This window comes from Corvus kubaryi, unplaced genomic scaffold (assembly GCF_017639235.1).
Source record: "Corvus kubaryi isolate FWS band 111438036 unplaced genomic scaffold, C.kubaryi_AGA036_p1.0 37193, whole genome shotgun sequence".
Classification (NCBI taxonomy): domain Eukaryota; kingdom Metazoa; phylum Chordata; class Aves; order Passeriformes; family Corvidae; genus Corvus; species Corvus kubaryi.
The window spans coordinates 1,146,679-1,161,870 of NW_024581055.1; the positions used below are offsets into that span (position 1 = coordinate 1,146,679).

At 50.6% G+C, this 15,192-nt stretch overlaps 1 protein-coding gene across 18 annotated transcripts in view; it reads left to right on the forward strand.

The window, feature by feature from the left end:
• PTH1R (parathyroid hormone 1 receptor) overlaps positions 1-15,192 on the forward strand; it is a 40,118-nt gene that overhangs the window by 4,891 nt on the left and 20,035 nt on the right. For all 18 annotated transcript variants that reach the window (XM_042022316.1, XM_042022320.1, XM_042022327.1 and 15 more), the window contains exons 3-5: positions 5,586-5,680; positions 8,150-8,336; positions 11,363-11,516. In XM_042022316.1, coding sequence (XP_041878250.1) covers positions 5,586-5,680; positions 8,150-8,336; positions 11,363-11,516 — 436 coding nt within the window. The remainder of the gene's footprint in view (positions 1-5,585; positions 5,681-8,149; positions 8,337-11,362; positions 11,517-15,192) is intronic.

Here is a 15,192-nt window from a genome sequence, read left to right on the forward strand (position 1 = left end):
CAGAGAGCACGGGAGGCCTCTTGTCACACTTCAGAGGGGCCCTGCAGCCCTGGGATTAATAAACCTTCCTTTGATTTCTTTTTTTTTTCATGGAGTAAACATGTCCAGAGATGTCAGAACGGGGGAATTTGGCCCCATAGAGCCGTTGTCTTGAGCGAGAGATTGTTTTCTATTATTATTTCCCTCCCTGGGGAGCAGCATCTCTGCGTCACCACCAACAGCTGCATTTACCCAACGCTTTGCCAGGGGCTCATGGCTGCCTCCGAGCAGATGGAACCAGAGGGAATTTTAAGAAACCGGGCTTTTAGAAAAAAGAAAACCCAACTGTCTGTGGCTATAAATACATGGATTTGCTGGCTATCTCTGGAAATAGGCCTGTACCTATAGATAGCCGGAGAGATCCACGCCTAAATAAACACCACGTGCTGCACACAGCTCTGTCCAGGGCTGTTTGTTTAGGTGGGGACTTTTCCCATTTCAGCCACGCTGGGATAATTTTAAGATAGGCCAAAGCGGCGAACAGAGGGCCCCAGAGCAAGTTGGTGTCCTGCCCCGAATAAATGGGGATTGTTTCACACAGAGCAGCTCGGAAAGGGCTCTCTGCAAAGAGCAAAGTGTGTTAAAGCCATCAGAGGCCGGAGAATTAACAGCTCGTAACTGCCCGGGGAGGGACGGCTCCTGGGCGGCTTCCTCAGGGAAAATCGCCACTGGAGGATGGGAATGGACAGCCCTGGAGACTGATTCCTCCCTTAGCCAGGTAGGATGAGGCGATCCAGGGAAGTGTTTCCTCAAATTCTTTCCAGATAACGTCAAACAGGAGTGAACAATCGGCTGGAAGTGTCCAAGGCCAGGCTGGATGGGGTTTGGAGCAGCCTGGGATAGTGGGAGGTGTCCTTGCCCGTGGCAGGGGTGGCACTGGGTGATCGTGTCCCTCATGGCATGGGGACACCTCCCACCATCCCAGGCTGCTCCAAGGCCCATCCAACCTGGTCTTGGACTCTTCCAGGGATCCAGGGGCAGCCACAGCTGCTCTGGCAATTCCAGCCCAGCCCCTCCCCACCCTCCCAGCCAGCAATTCCCAATTCCCAATCTCCCATCCAGCCCTGCCCTCTGGCACTGGGAAGCCATTCCCTGGCTCCTGTCCCTCCAGGCCTTGTCCCCAGTCCCTCTGCAGCTCTCCTGGAGCCCCTTTGGGCCCTGCAAGGGGCTCGGCGCTCTCCCTGGAGTTTTCCCTTCTCCAGGGGAACATTCCCAGCTGTCCCAGCCTGGCTCCAGAGCAGAGGGGCTCCAGCCCTGGGAGCAGCTCCGAGGCCTCCTCTGGACTCTCTCCAGCAGCTCCACATCATATTTATTGTGGATTTGTTCTGTTCCCACCCTCTTCCCTCAGCATCCCTTCCTGGCCATGGAGGAGACAGGGAGCAGAATTAAAAGGACTTTAGGCCTGGCCGTTCTCCTTTGTTCCTTAAATTCCCTTAAAACCAGGAGTGAGGGTGACCTGTGTTCCTGGAGCTCCTCAATCTTTGGATAAAATGAGGCACAAATGACAAGTGATGAACCTCTGGCAGCTTTTTAGGCTGTTTCTCCTCAAATCCCATGGAACCACTGACAGTGGATCCCTTCTCTTCCACACATCCAGCCAATAGCAGCAGGATCCTTTTTCCGGTCACCTTTTCCAACACTGGCAGCAGCAATGGCATGTTTGGGTCAAACCCCAGGAATTTCCCTCATTCCCATCTCCCCCAAAACCACAGGGACGCCAAACACGGCTATTTTTAAAGCAGGTCAAACCCATCCCGTTTCCAAGGATGAGCTGAAGGGTGAATGGGATCTCCATCTCCTGAAATCCTGGGAAAGGGGAGTCGGAGCCAGCAACTTGGGAGGTTGGCTCAGCTTGGGACCCACCAGCAGGATGGGCCATCCTAAGATCCAACCTCAATCCTGTCTTCATCTGCTCCCGCTTGTTTGTAGTGTGGGGATTTTACGGCTTCCCGGGAATTCGGAGAGGCCTGGAGAATCCGTCCCCTTCCGAACACAATGGGAAGGGCCCAGCGTGTTGCAGGGCTGCTTTATCTGAACTCCATTGTTCCAAGCAGCAATCCTGGAGCTCTCTGGGGTCCTGGGAAAAGCAAACAACTTTGTGGAGCCTCAAAGTGACGGCACAGGAACGGGTTTGGATTGTTTTGTCCCGAATTCCACCAAGGAATGCCAGCAAAGTGTCAGGCATTTGCAGCAGGACACGGGCAGAGGTTTTAAAGTCTGCGGAGGAATAAAAAAACGATCCGAGAGATGTTTTGTTCGTAATTTCAATCAACCCCGAGGTGCCATCCTCATTCCACTCTATGGATTTGGTCTGGTGCGCTCCTGGAAATAGAATCTGAGAATCCTGGAATGGTTTGGGTTGGAAGGGAACTTAAAGCTGATTTTTATGGACATGCATGTCTAAATGGGGGTGTCTGGGAGTAAATTGGGGTGTCTGAGGCTAAATTGGGGGGTCTTTTGGGAGAGCTGCTCCCAGTCACTCTCCAGCACGTGAGGATCTAAGAGCCTGGAATCTCTATGGATGAAGGGAGCCGAACCCCGCAGGAAAAACTCATCAACACTCAGGGGTTTCCCTGAGGCTTTGGAAATCAGTGCCTGTTCCGTGCCTTTGGTGAATATCCCATTTTGTGAATATCCCATTTTGTGAATATCCCATTTAGCGTTTCCTTTTATCCCATTAAACTTTTTATTTCGTCCCCTTCTCCTCTAAAGAAAAACAGACGAGGAAAGCAAGGACAGAGATTTTCCAGCTTTGTTTATCACTCAAAGCAGCAAACCCCTGATTCCAAGCGTGCCCTTAACAACATCTGAATCAGCAGCTTGGAGAAACTTTGCAGAAATTCCAGCTGGAAAATCCTTATTGGTCCTTCCAGCCTCCTGTGCTGCTGATCCCAACCTTCCCATTCCTCAAAAAACCACGGGATCCCTCCCAGCTTCACAACCCGAGTGTTGCCGGTGTCTTGCTAAAGCGGAATAAAAAGGAGGAAAGGAAAACTTTGGATACAGGGAACAGCTCCATGGAACTCAGGATGGGATTTGCCACCAGAAAACTCCTGCTCCGTCTGGTTTTCCTTTTCCTTTTGCACGCGTGGCAACAGTTGAAAGAGTGGAGGGTTCCTGCAGGAATCAAATTCATGGAATCATGGAATCCTGAACTGGTTGGGGTTGGAAGAGACCTTAAAGTCCCTCCAGTTCCAACTCTGTGCCATGGGAGGGGACACCTCCCACCAGCCCAGGTGGCTCAAAGCCTTGGACACTTGGATTAAATGATAATTAAATCAAATTAAAATACGTCAGTTTAATTATCACACTGTATAAACCAGGATCTCATGGCAAGGCCAGGTTTGGCCTCTTCCAGCAATGGATGACCAGGGTTGGTCAGTCCGTCCTCAGGGTGGACTTCCAGGAGACTTCAGGTGGGAATTTCCTGGAGTGATGGAGCTCCAGGTTGTGTCCATGGCTTGGCCATCATGACCTTTGTGGTTTTCTGGGAATTATTTAACTTCCCGTCCACCTCAGCTCCCTAAGGATGCTCCTCAGACCATGGAGAGGGTTGTTGCAGCTGGCAGATGACTCAATATTTTCCTGCCTGGGGGACCTTTCCTCATTCTTCATTGTGGTTTTCATGGAGCTGGGACCTCCCTCGGGAGACCTGGAATTCCTTTGGAGATTTTTTTCCCCTCCTGGGTAAATCCAGGGAGGAAAACCTCCTGGGAATTACCAGTCCTGAGCTCCAGGTGAGGGAGAAGTAGAAGTGGAGAACAGCAATTTTTTGCTCCAAAGGCTTTCCCCAAGGATCTGACCACCCCATCCAAGAAATCACCTTTCCCAACAGCTTCCCAGAGAGACTCCGGGTAGGATTTGGGGCACCTCCTTCTCCAAGGAGGACACCAGGAGAGGCTTTCTGTGTCTTGGCACTTGGGGCTTGACCTCCGTTCACAGAGAGGCCCTGTGGTTAATCAGAGCAATCAACCTTTCAAAGCCTCCTGCCAGCCAATCCAGAGGCTCTTCCTGAGGCCATTCCCGCCACAACAGTGGTGTTGTCCCATGGGAATGTGGACCTTCCCGGTGAAATTTCTGAATGGGGCTCAGGGATGTTTTGTTAAGGCCTCAAACTTCTGGATTACTGAGAATTCCAACCTTGGAGCGAGATTTATTATTATCATTATTATTATTACTATGATATTTTATTTTTTACTATGGAAGCAAACGCTCTCCAGCTCCAAGAGGATTCCAGCTTGGCAGCAGGAAAGTCACGCCAGGCTCTTTTTCCCTGGAAGCTTTGAAATCTCCTCTTCTTGGCTTTTCGGGGCCTGCTGCCTCCACAGACAGATCTATAAAAATCTATAAAAATATCACATAAATACGCACAGACACACTCGGTAAATTAATGTTGGCAAGGGCTTCGCTCCTCCAGTGCAAACCGCAGAGAAACATTCCCAAATCTGCGGATTCTGATGTAATAGGGCTGAGGTTTGGCATTCCAGGCCAGCGTTCCAAGCCTCAAATCCCAATCAGAGCTGTCATTCAGAGCCCAGCATTCCCGATGCTATTGCAGCCCCGTGGACGGGGCGACGGAGAGGAGGGAATGAGGAGAAAGATGCTGGATTGGTTGGTTTTTTGGGATTTGTTTCTAATTTCAGGCTGGGAAAGGCAGGACAGGCTGGGATGAGGGTCAGGCGTTTTAACCCTTTCCAGGAATCCCTGAGTTCAGCTGCGCGTCCCGGCGGGATTAAGGAAAATATCCCGATATTTAAGGGAAACCTCAGGGTTTCAAGGCCAACTTTAGAAAATAGCAACCTAAAGCCTCCCGAAGGATTAATTATTAGGAATTCTCCTGTTACAGGAGCTTTTCCAATGGGATTTTGGCAAGCTCAGGTCGTGTCTGGATTGGATAACCACAGGCAGAGGCTGATTTGGATTAAAAAAAGGGAAAAATAAATGCAGGTGATTTTTTCCTCATATCCCATAGCCAAAGCATTTCCTTCCCATGTTTTCTGGGATGAGTTGCACTCCCCCAGGCTGGACATCAGTTATCCAGCAATGGCTAAATTGTACAATTCCAGCAAAATTCCCAGCTCAGCAGGCATTTTGTCCTGGTAAAAATTCCCAAGTGATTGGGCCAAGAGTTTGTAAAGCGCTTTTGGGTTCCTTTGGGATGACAATACTGTGAAACTCCCAGGTATGGGATGAACCCAACTCCATCATGAATCCCTTGCAAAATTCCCAGCTCAGCAGGCATTTCATCCAGGCAAAAATTCCCAAGTGATCCTTGGGCTGGGCTGAGGGCTTGTAAAGCGCTTTTGGGTTCCTTTGGGATGAAAATACCGCGAAACTCCCAGGTAGGGGATGAACCCAACTCCATCATGAATCCCTGGGGGAAATCCCATCTCCCCACCTCAGGGAACACACACCCCACTTCCCAAGCTGCCAAAAGGACGGGATTCCCTGAGGATCTGGGCTCTGTGCGCTGCCAGGGTTGTGTGATGGTGCAGTAGGGCCGCGTTCCCAATGTGACGCTGTTTTCTCCATCGTTTCTGCTGCAGGAGGTCTTTGATCGCCTCTATTTGATTTATACTGTTGGATACTCCATCTCCCTGGGATCCCTCACAGTTGCTGTCCTTATCCTGGGATACTTCAGGTAGGCGGCTCTGTTTTTACCTAAGCGACACTGGAAAAGCCTCCGGTTTTTCCGGAAGGATGAAATTGGGGTGGCGCAGTTCAGGAAGCCACCAGTGGCGGTGGCGCCTGTGATTTGGGCTGTGTTTAGGGTCACTTAGGGCAAACTTCCTGGGGGACGGTGGGTGGGGTGTTGGAATTCCTTCTGCTTCCCTCAAGTGGAGCTTTCCAGGCCCTCTTTGCAGCAAAGGGGAAGAGGGGCGTCTCCAGGAATCCCTTGGAAGACTGTCCAGGGTTTTCTGTCCCTGTTGTCCCTGCAGGTGACCGGCTTAGCTTTAGATGGCTGATTTGCAGATAAATAAGGTTTCCTGAGGGAAATTCCACTCTAAATCCGAATGTTCGTGAAGGATAAACCAGTTGAAAGGGATGGAAAAGTTCCAGGATAATTCATCCAATCTCCCCGTGCTGCTGCTGTTCCCAGGGATCCAAAAATGACCCTCCTGACTCTCTTTGTGTCCCCTCCCTTCCCACCATCCCTGCCAAGGGATTTACACCCCTAAACACCACTTTGAACCCTCATTATCCATTCCTTAGATCCAACGTTGCCTCTTCCATCCCTGGAAGCGTCCAAGGCCAGGTTGGACAGGGCTTGGAGAAACCTGGGATAGTGGAAGGTGTCGGGGTTGGAATGGGATGATCCTTAAGGTTCCTTCCAGCCCAAACCGTTCTGGGATTCTGGGATTCTTGCTGGCATAGAGAGAGTTGGATGGGAGGGATGAAAGGTGTCACCCATATCCAGGAATTTGTCCTTTGGGAATGTTCTATCTGGTGAGCTGATAGAGCGGGGTGACCCCAAACCCTGAGCCCCAGATTTGCTTCCCTTCGATGTCTGCTCGTGTCTTCTCCTAAAAAACCAGCAGGACCTGGACAAGAGCTGAGGGGGCCAGAACAGCCCTGTGATTTCTGCAGAGGGATTTGGGAAGCTCGAGCCAAGCCCTGGGCATGGAACACTGGGAATAAAATGTGTGTCTTTGGGCTCTGGAAGTGCTCAGAGCTCTCTGCAGACAGCAAAAGGTGTCGGGGGTTTGCCTGGATAGCAAATCCCAAATCCATGACACGCCCAATCCAAAGGGGAATGCAGACCCCATCCCTCCAGCACACTCCAGTTCTCCCAACCTTTCCCCTCCGTTTCATTTCCCACTGGACACTGGCAAGGTTGTTAAAATATTCCATGTCCACGTACATAGGAGAATTCCTGGTTTTTCTTTATCCACGTACTTGGAGCACTTCATTTCCAGCCCAGAGCACCTGTGCTGGAGCATCTTTATCCCAAGGATCAGAGCAGCAGCAGGGATCAAGCCAGATTTTATCCTTGCTAATGCAGAGATTCACTGACTCCCTTTAAATGCGGGGAACAAAGCCAATCTTCATTTAAACCTCATCAGTTCCACTTGGTGTGATTTGGATTCTAAAAGCGCAGAGAACAAGTGGGGTTGTTATCATCACATCCTCCAGAAGGGATGAAAACACGGCTTTTAATTAGTGCAGATTATTGCGATTTAAGAGGATGTAAATCCATTCGTAAATCCATTCGTAAATCCATTCGTAAATCCCGGCATGGCAACAGAGCTCCAGAGGACAGAGAGGATCCCAAGAGGTCAATTCCTTCTTCCCCGAAATCCTGATTCCTGATCCTAAAATATACCTCTCGTTCCTGTCTCTGATCCATTCACCTCTGACCAGCCCCAAAACAGCTTTTCCCCCAAAAAGGACCTTAAAGCGCTTTACAACCAGGATTTGTGGGGTCGCCGCTGCCATTGCTGGGGTGGAGCCCACAAAGGATAATGTTTCCAGCAGGAAACAGGGAGAACAGCCCACCACACCGGAGTTACTGCTGGAGTTGCTCCTAAATTGGGCTGGACACAAAAATTAACGGTTTACAGGAAGCTCTGTGAGGTTTCCACTGGCCAAAAGTTCTGGAGCCTCTGGAATCCAAGGGCGAGTGTGGATAGGAGAGCGGGAATGGCTTCCCACTGCCAGAGGGCAGGGTTAAAGCGGATTTTAGGAAGGAATTCCTGGCTGGAAGGGTGGGCAGGCCCTGGCACAGGGTGCCCAGAGCAGCTGGGGCTGCCCCTGGATCCCTGGCAGTGCCCAAGGCCAGGCTGGACATTGGGGCTTGGAGCTCTTGGGATAGTGGGAGGTGTCCACGATCTGTGTCCACTGCCTGTGGCAGGGGTGGCACTGGATGGGCTTTAGGGTCCCATCCAACCCAAACCATTCCATGATTCCATGATTACCTGAAGCGCCTGGAGCAGGTATTAATCCATTTCCCAACCCCCCGGGAGCACAGGGAGCAGCGACCCTCACTCTGCTCCCCATGGGGACACGGTGCCGGCGGGAGCAGCTGGGGCTCTCCAGAGCCAGAGGTGGCCATGACTCCATCCAACAGTTGGGCTAAGCTTCCCAATCCTTTTTTTTTCTCCTCTTCCAGACGTTTGCACTGCACTAGGAACTACATCCACATGCACCTGTTTGTGTCCTTCATGCTGAGAGCCGTCAGCATCTTCGTGAAGGACGCGGTCCTGTACTCCGGGTCAGCCCTGGAGGAGATGGAGCGGATCTCTGAGGAGGACTTGAAATCCATCACGGAAGCGCCTCCAGCGGATAAGTCGCAGTTTGTGAGTATTCCCAGAGCAGTGTTTTCCCAGGATTTCATGTCTTTGTCCTCTCTGTTCAACACTTTCCCTCTTTCGGGGAGTTTTCCACCCTACTCACCTTTCACAGCCCCCTCCCATCTTTTCCCATTCCCACAGTTTCAGAGGGATTGCCCAATTCCTGAGCTAAGGAAAAGCTCTTCCCACGGCAGTCAAGGTTGACAGCTTGATTCCCATCTACATTCCCCCGATACTCCCCGGAATTTCTGGCTGTGGAAACACTTCTGACCATCCCAGCACAAGGCGCATCCAGCTTGGCTCACAACACTTCCAGGGATGGGGAATGCACAACTTTTCTCACTCCCATATGGAAAAAAAGACATTTTGGAAGGGAAAATGGAGGGATGATGAGGTGTCATGGGAAACGGTGGGGCTCATCTGCGAAAAGGAGGTGTCTGTGAGAGGGACCTCGGACAGAATCACTGAGGTTGGAAAAGAATTCCAAGGTCAGCCAACCTTGGAATGGTTGGTGGGTGCCCGATCCCCACCTTGTCCCCAGCCCAGAGCACCGAGTGTCACACCCAGGAATTCCTTGGACACCTCCAGGGTTGGGGACGCCAAGCCTCCCTGGGCAGCCCCTTCCAAGGCCTGATCGCCCTTTCCATGGAGAAATTCCTCCTAAGTCCAGCCTGAACCTCAGGTTCCATTTACGGTCGGTTCAGTCAGTCCAGCCAACCCAGGCAGACGAGTCAACATCCCAAAATAAAAATGGAAGGGAGGTCACTCAGACTCTTCTCCAAAATTCCATGGGCTTTTCACTGTGTGGAAATCTCTGATGGCCGTATCTGCATTGTCCATGTGCTTGGGGGGAGGAAGCCCATCCTCATGCTTCCCGCATCCTGAAGCTCTCGGCTCTCCTTGTCATTGGTCCCATCACGGATTTCCCATGGAATCCTGGGCGTGGCACCTTCTCACTCCCCACAAGTCCCTGACAGGAGGGGGCAGCCGGGGGGGTCGGGCTCTGCTGCCAGGGAACAGGGACAGGAGCAGAGGGAATGACCAGGGGAGGCTCAGGGTGGACAGCAGCAGGAATTTCTCCATGGAAAGGAGGATCAGGCCTTGGAACTGCCCAGGGGGGTTTGGAGTCCCCATCCCTGGAGGCGTCCAAGGAATTCCTGGAGGTGGCACTCAGTGCTCTGCTGGGGATCGGGCACAGCTTGGACTTGATGGTTTTGGAGGTCTTTTCCAACCTCAGGGATTCTGGGATAAACTTCCCGCCTGTGGATTTGTTTGTCTTCTCAAGTGTTTCCCAGCTTGTGCTACAACCAGGGACCAGCAACACCCTGCGAAAAATCAGAGGATTTGGGAATATCCCACTGTGCATCCGAGTGTCCCAAGTGGAACTTTGTCATTGTGTTCCCTTCCCATCCCGGAGATCTGTGTCATTAATTTACGGAGTCTCACTCAACACACTCCCAACACTCTTTTTTTTTTTTTTGGAAAGAACACAGAATGTTTCACTGCATTGTTTGGAGTTTCTCCTCATGCCGGGCTCATTATAAGGAATAATTAGGATAATCTATGGCATTCTTTGGATATTAGCATTTAATGGCGTTTCCCACTCTTTGGAATTGCAAGGCAAACAAGCGACGAAGGCGACAATTACTGGATTTCTTTTGTTTCCGAATGAAGAGGGAACTTTGCAATTATTGCCTCGTGTTCCCCGCATGAGGCAATAAAGACAAAAAATAAATATAGAAAATATTATCAAGCCTAAATGGGGACTTTTTATAAATAAAAAAAATATTATTGAATTTATGGGGATTTTTAATTAATCCATTAATTAATCCATTTAACTCTGTCGATGAAAGAAAATGAGTGCCATGTGTGCATATCTTATCAATATGCAAATATAGGTATAGGTGTGTATATTGATTGACAAAAAATTAGCATAAGAGCTGTGCCAGGATAAAAAAATTTCTCTTTTTATTTCCAAGGTATTATTGGAATTTTCTGTCAGTCCTTTGTATTAATCAAAGGAAAGGGCAGCACAAAGATGTACCACTGCCAAGGCAGTCCCAGAATTCCTGGGAAATCCACCTTCCCTGACTCCAAGGATATCCACACTGACAAGAGGTGTCTTTGTACGGATCAATCCCAGTATTTTGCAGCCTTTCTCTACTCTGGAGCTGAGAAATTGGGAAGAAGGGTGCCTTTGTCCCACTCTGTCCCAAGGGAGTGTTGGGTCACAGTCGGGGTTTGGCTCCCAAAACCCAAAGGATTTCAGCTCAGTGTGGAGCGAGAGCTCAGCTTAGGAGCCCATTTAACACCAGGATGTCCTGGAAGTCTCTCCCAGATCTCCCACCTTGCAGCTCAGGTCTGCTCTGGAAACACCTTGACATTTCCAGGGGGAAAACCTCCGGGTGCTGTTTGCTCTTGGAACACCTGGCTCCAAAGGCAGCAGGAACCATCTGGGATGTCTTTGTTGAGGACTGACCTGGAGGATCCCGGCTTGGACATCCATGTCAGGATGGGGTGACTTCATCCCACCTTGGTCTCTCCACGAGCTGAGGAAGGAGTTATAATTCCAGGTGTTGTGACTTCGGCAGGACACCCAGACCAGGACAACTTGGCCAAAGCCCTTTGGCCTCCAACATGAGCAGGAAACACAGGGAAAAGATGAAACACAGGGAAAGATGAAACACAGGGAAAGATGAAAAACAGGGAAAAGGTGGAACACAACTGCCCCAGGAAGTGTGTGAGCCCCTCATCACCGGGCTGGGAGAGAGCAGGATCAGACCATCATCTCTTCTCCTCCTCCTCCCAACTCACCTGCTGTTGGAAAAATCCCCTTTGGCTCAGGAGTTCTTTCCCCAACTCTTCATCTCTCCTGTTCTCCCACAGATTTTCCTTTTAAAAACCCTGCAAGGAAATTTTCTGATTAAATTTTTTCCTTCCTGAGCCTTGTTTTCCCACCCCGCCTCGCCGTGTTTGTGCAGCACGAGAATTTCACCCCGTGTTCCTTCTCTGTCCTTCTGTGGTCGCTGCAGGTGGGCTGTAAAGTGGCCGTCACCTTCTTCCTCTACTTCCTGGCAACCAATTACTACTGGATCCTGGTGGAAGGGCTCTATCTCCACAGCCTCATCTTCATGGCATTTTTCTCAGAGAAGAAATATCTTTGGGGATTCACTTTATTTGGCTGGGGTAAGTCACGGCTGCTCCTCAGGGATCACCTGGAAGAGCCTCTTGGAGGTGGTTCTTGAAGGAAATTGTGGATGAAGGGAAATATGGGAGAGGGCATGGAGGCAGGATGAGCACTGTGGGACGCTCTCAAGGACAGGTTTTCCATCCTGGGAAGCCTTTATCATTCCTGAATGGTGGTGATTACACTGTGGCACTTCCAGAGTCTCCAGAAGGATTAGCTCAGGCTTGGAGAGGCAGCACAAAGATCCAGGGAATCCCAGGATGGGTTGGGTTGGAAGGGACCTTAAAGCCCATCCAGTCCCCACCCTGCCATGGGCAGGGACACCTCCCACTGTCCCAGGCTGCTCCAAGCCCCGTCCAACCCGGCCTTGGGAATTTGCAGGGATCCTGGGGCAGCCCCAAATCTCTGGCGGTGCCTCACCACCCCCACATCTTGCCACCCTCCCAGGGCAGGAAAAGCGAGGGCTAAATTTGGGGTGAGGCAGCCGGTTTTAGGGAGTTATCCCCATCACTCCCCAGGACCTCCTGCTGAGAAACCAGCGCTGAGCTGGAGGGGCAGAAATCTGTGGGAGGTTTGGAGCATCTGCTCCCAATGAGAGCCCCGAGCTCTGATTTCCTCCCTCAAACCTCAGCTGCTTAAAATCCTTGAGGTCTCCTGAGCCTTGGAACCCTGCTGGAAACCTGCAATTTGTGGGGAAGGCTTTTTTATTTTCCTTTTCTTTCAACTTGGGCATCTTTTCCCTGAGTAATGAGAAAGGGGCGGGATGTGGGCGCAGGGAAGGGGCTCATTAGGAGAAGACATTGCGGGCACGCACATTTCGGAGGAGAATGGGATTTCTGTTCACTCCTGGCTTTAATTTTGGCTTCCCGGGAGTTACGAGGTGCTGGGACAATAAAACAACTGCCCATGGTTGTCTCGGAGTCTGGGGGTTGGGAGGAGAACAGGGAATGTTTCCGATGATCCTTGAGGATGTAAGGAAGGATAATGGGGTGTGGGTTTAAACAGGAATTACAGCAGGAAAACCCGTCCAGGGGGCCTGTGGTTACCTGGCCCAGCACCACTTCCCAGATTCCAGACCCCAAATCCACCTGGCCACATCCTGACTGCATTTTAGGACAAGGTTCATGTGGGCACCACCCCATTCCCCATTCCAGGATGTGATTTTTATGGAAAAAAGCTGGTGGCTCTCTCTAACAGTAGAGCTCGGAGCAAGGCAGGGAACACAGAACTGAGTTTAGGAAGGACTGCAGATTTTTGGGATTCAATACTCCAGGACAGGGCTCTTTCCAGCCTTTCTCCTTCCCAAATGGGATATGAGGAAGAAGTTCCTCCCAAGCCTCCTGTTCAGCTGCTCCACAGGTCAGAAACTGCTGGTGCTGATGGATGATAAAGATGGGAAGTGTAAATACAGAAATATCCCAAAGTGGGAATCCATCTCTCAGGAAAAGCCTCGTCCTGCACAGCTGGAAAAATTTTGGGAAAATCAATAAATTAAGAGATAGTTGACGGGGCTTGGAGCAACCTGGGATAGTGGAAGTTGTCCCTGCCCTTTGGCAGGAGGTGGAATGAGATGGGATTTAAGGTCCCTCGTAACCCAGATAATTTTGGGAGTCTATTTTGGGGATTTGGCATTTCTTATCTCAGCTGCTGAGGGACAGAGAGGGCTTTGGATGGCACCTCTCTGCTAAAGCGAATGAACCAAACCCCAAAGAAATTAAATTAAAGAAAGAGAAATAAACTCATCTTCTTCCAAACCTTCAAGTTCTGCAAAAATCGCCTCTCAAAAAAATGACATTAAGCTGCTCAGAGCAGACTTAAAGAAGCAATTCCCTGGAGGGAATTTGGGAAGAGAGGGAAGCAGCTGGAAAAGAATGCCATGTGTTTAACAAGCAAAACCAAAGGAAAACAGCGGGACAGGCAGGGATTGCTCTCGTTAATTCACCCCAGTGCTGCCAGGGAATAATCATTTTATCGGAGCGACCACAGGGCTGGAGTCACACCTGTCACAACAGCCAGCATCCCTGGGCTTCCAGGAGCCTGAGGCTGCTCCATGGAAATTCCTCTGGAATGAGAACACAGGATCCCTCCGGTGGCAGTTGGGATCGCTTTGTTTGGCTTGGGATGATTATGTCCACACAGGCACCCGCACAGGCGGATTGTTTGGATAATTTTTGGGCACTGGAAAGGGCAAACCAATCCAGGAGCCACTGGAGACAGTGGAAAAATTCCAGTTCCCTGCAGTGGGCACTGGACGCTGCCCACACCGCAGCAGTGAGTGACAGGGAGTCAGGGATGGATAACTATTCACAGAAAAGACAAGTTTGCCCCCCAAACTGGGATATCCTGGCAATAATCGGTGCTGGATTTGTCCTGCCTGGAAATCTCCAAGGTGGAAACAGGGAGCGAAAAATCACCCTACAGCATCTTATTTCTGGGAAAAGCAGGACAAAGAGCAATTCTTTGATGTCAGCTCCACGGATTTCTGTCCGGTGTTTTCAATCCACATCCTCACTGGCACAAGCTCCATCAAAGCCCTCAATTCCCTTCTTCCAAGGGAGACCCTGCTGATGGAAGGGAACTCATCCCGTGCCAGCACCCACCCAAAATAAATAAATAATGACATTATGGGCAACAATAAATCCCTCGGGAGACTCCCAGCTCCCTGCAGCTGTTTTCTGAAGGAAGTTTAGGAACCATGACCAATAGCCAGGAAACCCAAGCTGGTTCCACTGGCATTTTTCCTTCACACCACGTTAATTCCCACACATGCGGCTGGGCTGCCCTGGGTTTCTGCAAATTGGGGATTGCAGGGACACCTGGAAAAGATAAAAAGGATGGTGGGAGGTGCTCCAAAAATCCGTGATGGGGAGCCCTGCCTGTTTATCTAAGCAGGAATCATCCTTCCCGGAAAAATTTGTACCAAGCAGGACCAGAGGCCTTAAAAGTATTATAATTATTATTCCCACTTTATATCAGGGAAACGGGACGCGCAGGGACTCATAAAACACAGGCATTGTTCCTCAGAGCGGCTTTTAAATCCCAGGGAATTGAGACCAGAATTCCCACACCTACACAAGGTCTTTATTCCTAAACTCCCTTCCAGCAGTTGCTGCCTCACTCCGCATGCATGAAACTCACTTTTCCAAATGCTGGGAGACACGGACACGGGAAAAGCCCCCGAGGGGTGGGGTGGCCAGCGGCTCTTTCCCGTTTTCCAGCTGCTGGGGAGATTCCTGACTTTATAGCACCTGCATTGTACACACTGTGTGTGTGGCTGGAAATGCACAGCGCATACAATGTGGATTCTGTAAAGGTCGCTCGCGGCATGGCGGGGCTGGGCCGGAGGCAGCAGGGAGGAGATCCATGCATCCATCCATCCATCCATCTGTCATCCATCTGTCATCCATCCCTCCATCCATCATCCATCCATCCGTCCATGCATCCATCCATCCATCCATGCATCCATCCATCCATCCATCCGTCCATGCATCCATCCATCCATCCATCCATCCATCCATCATCCCTCCATCCATCCATCCATCATCCATCCATCATTCCATCCATCCATCCATCATCCCTCCATCCATCCATCCATCATCCATCCATCCCTCCATCCATCCATCCATCTGTCATCCATCTGTCATCCATCCCTCCATCCATCATCCATCCATCCCT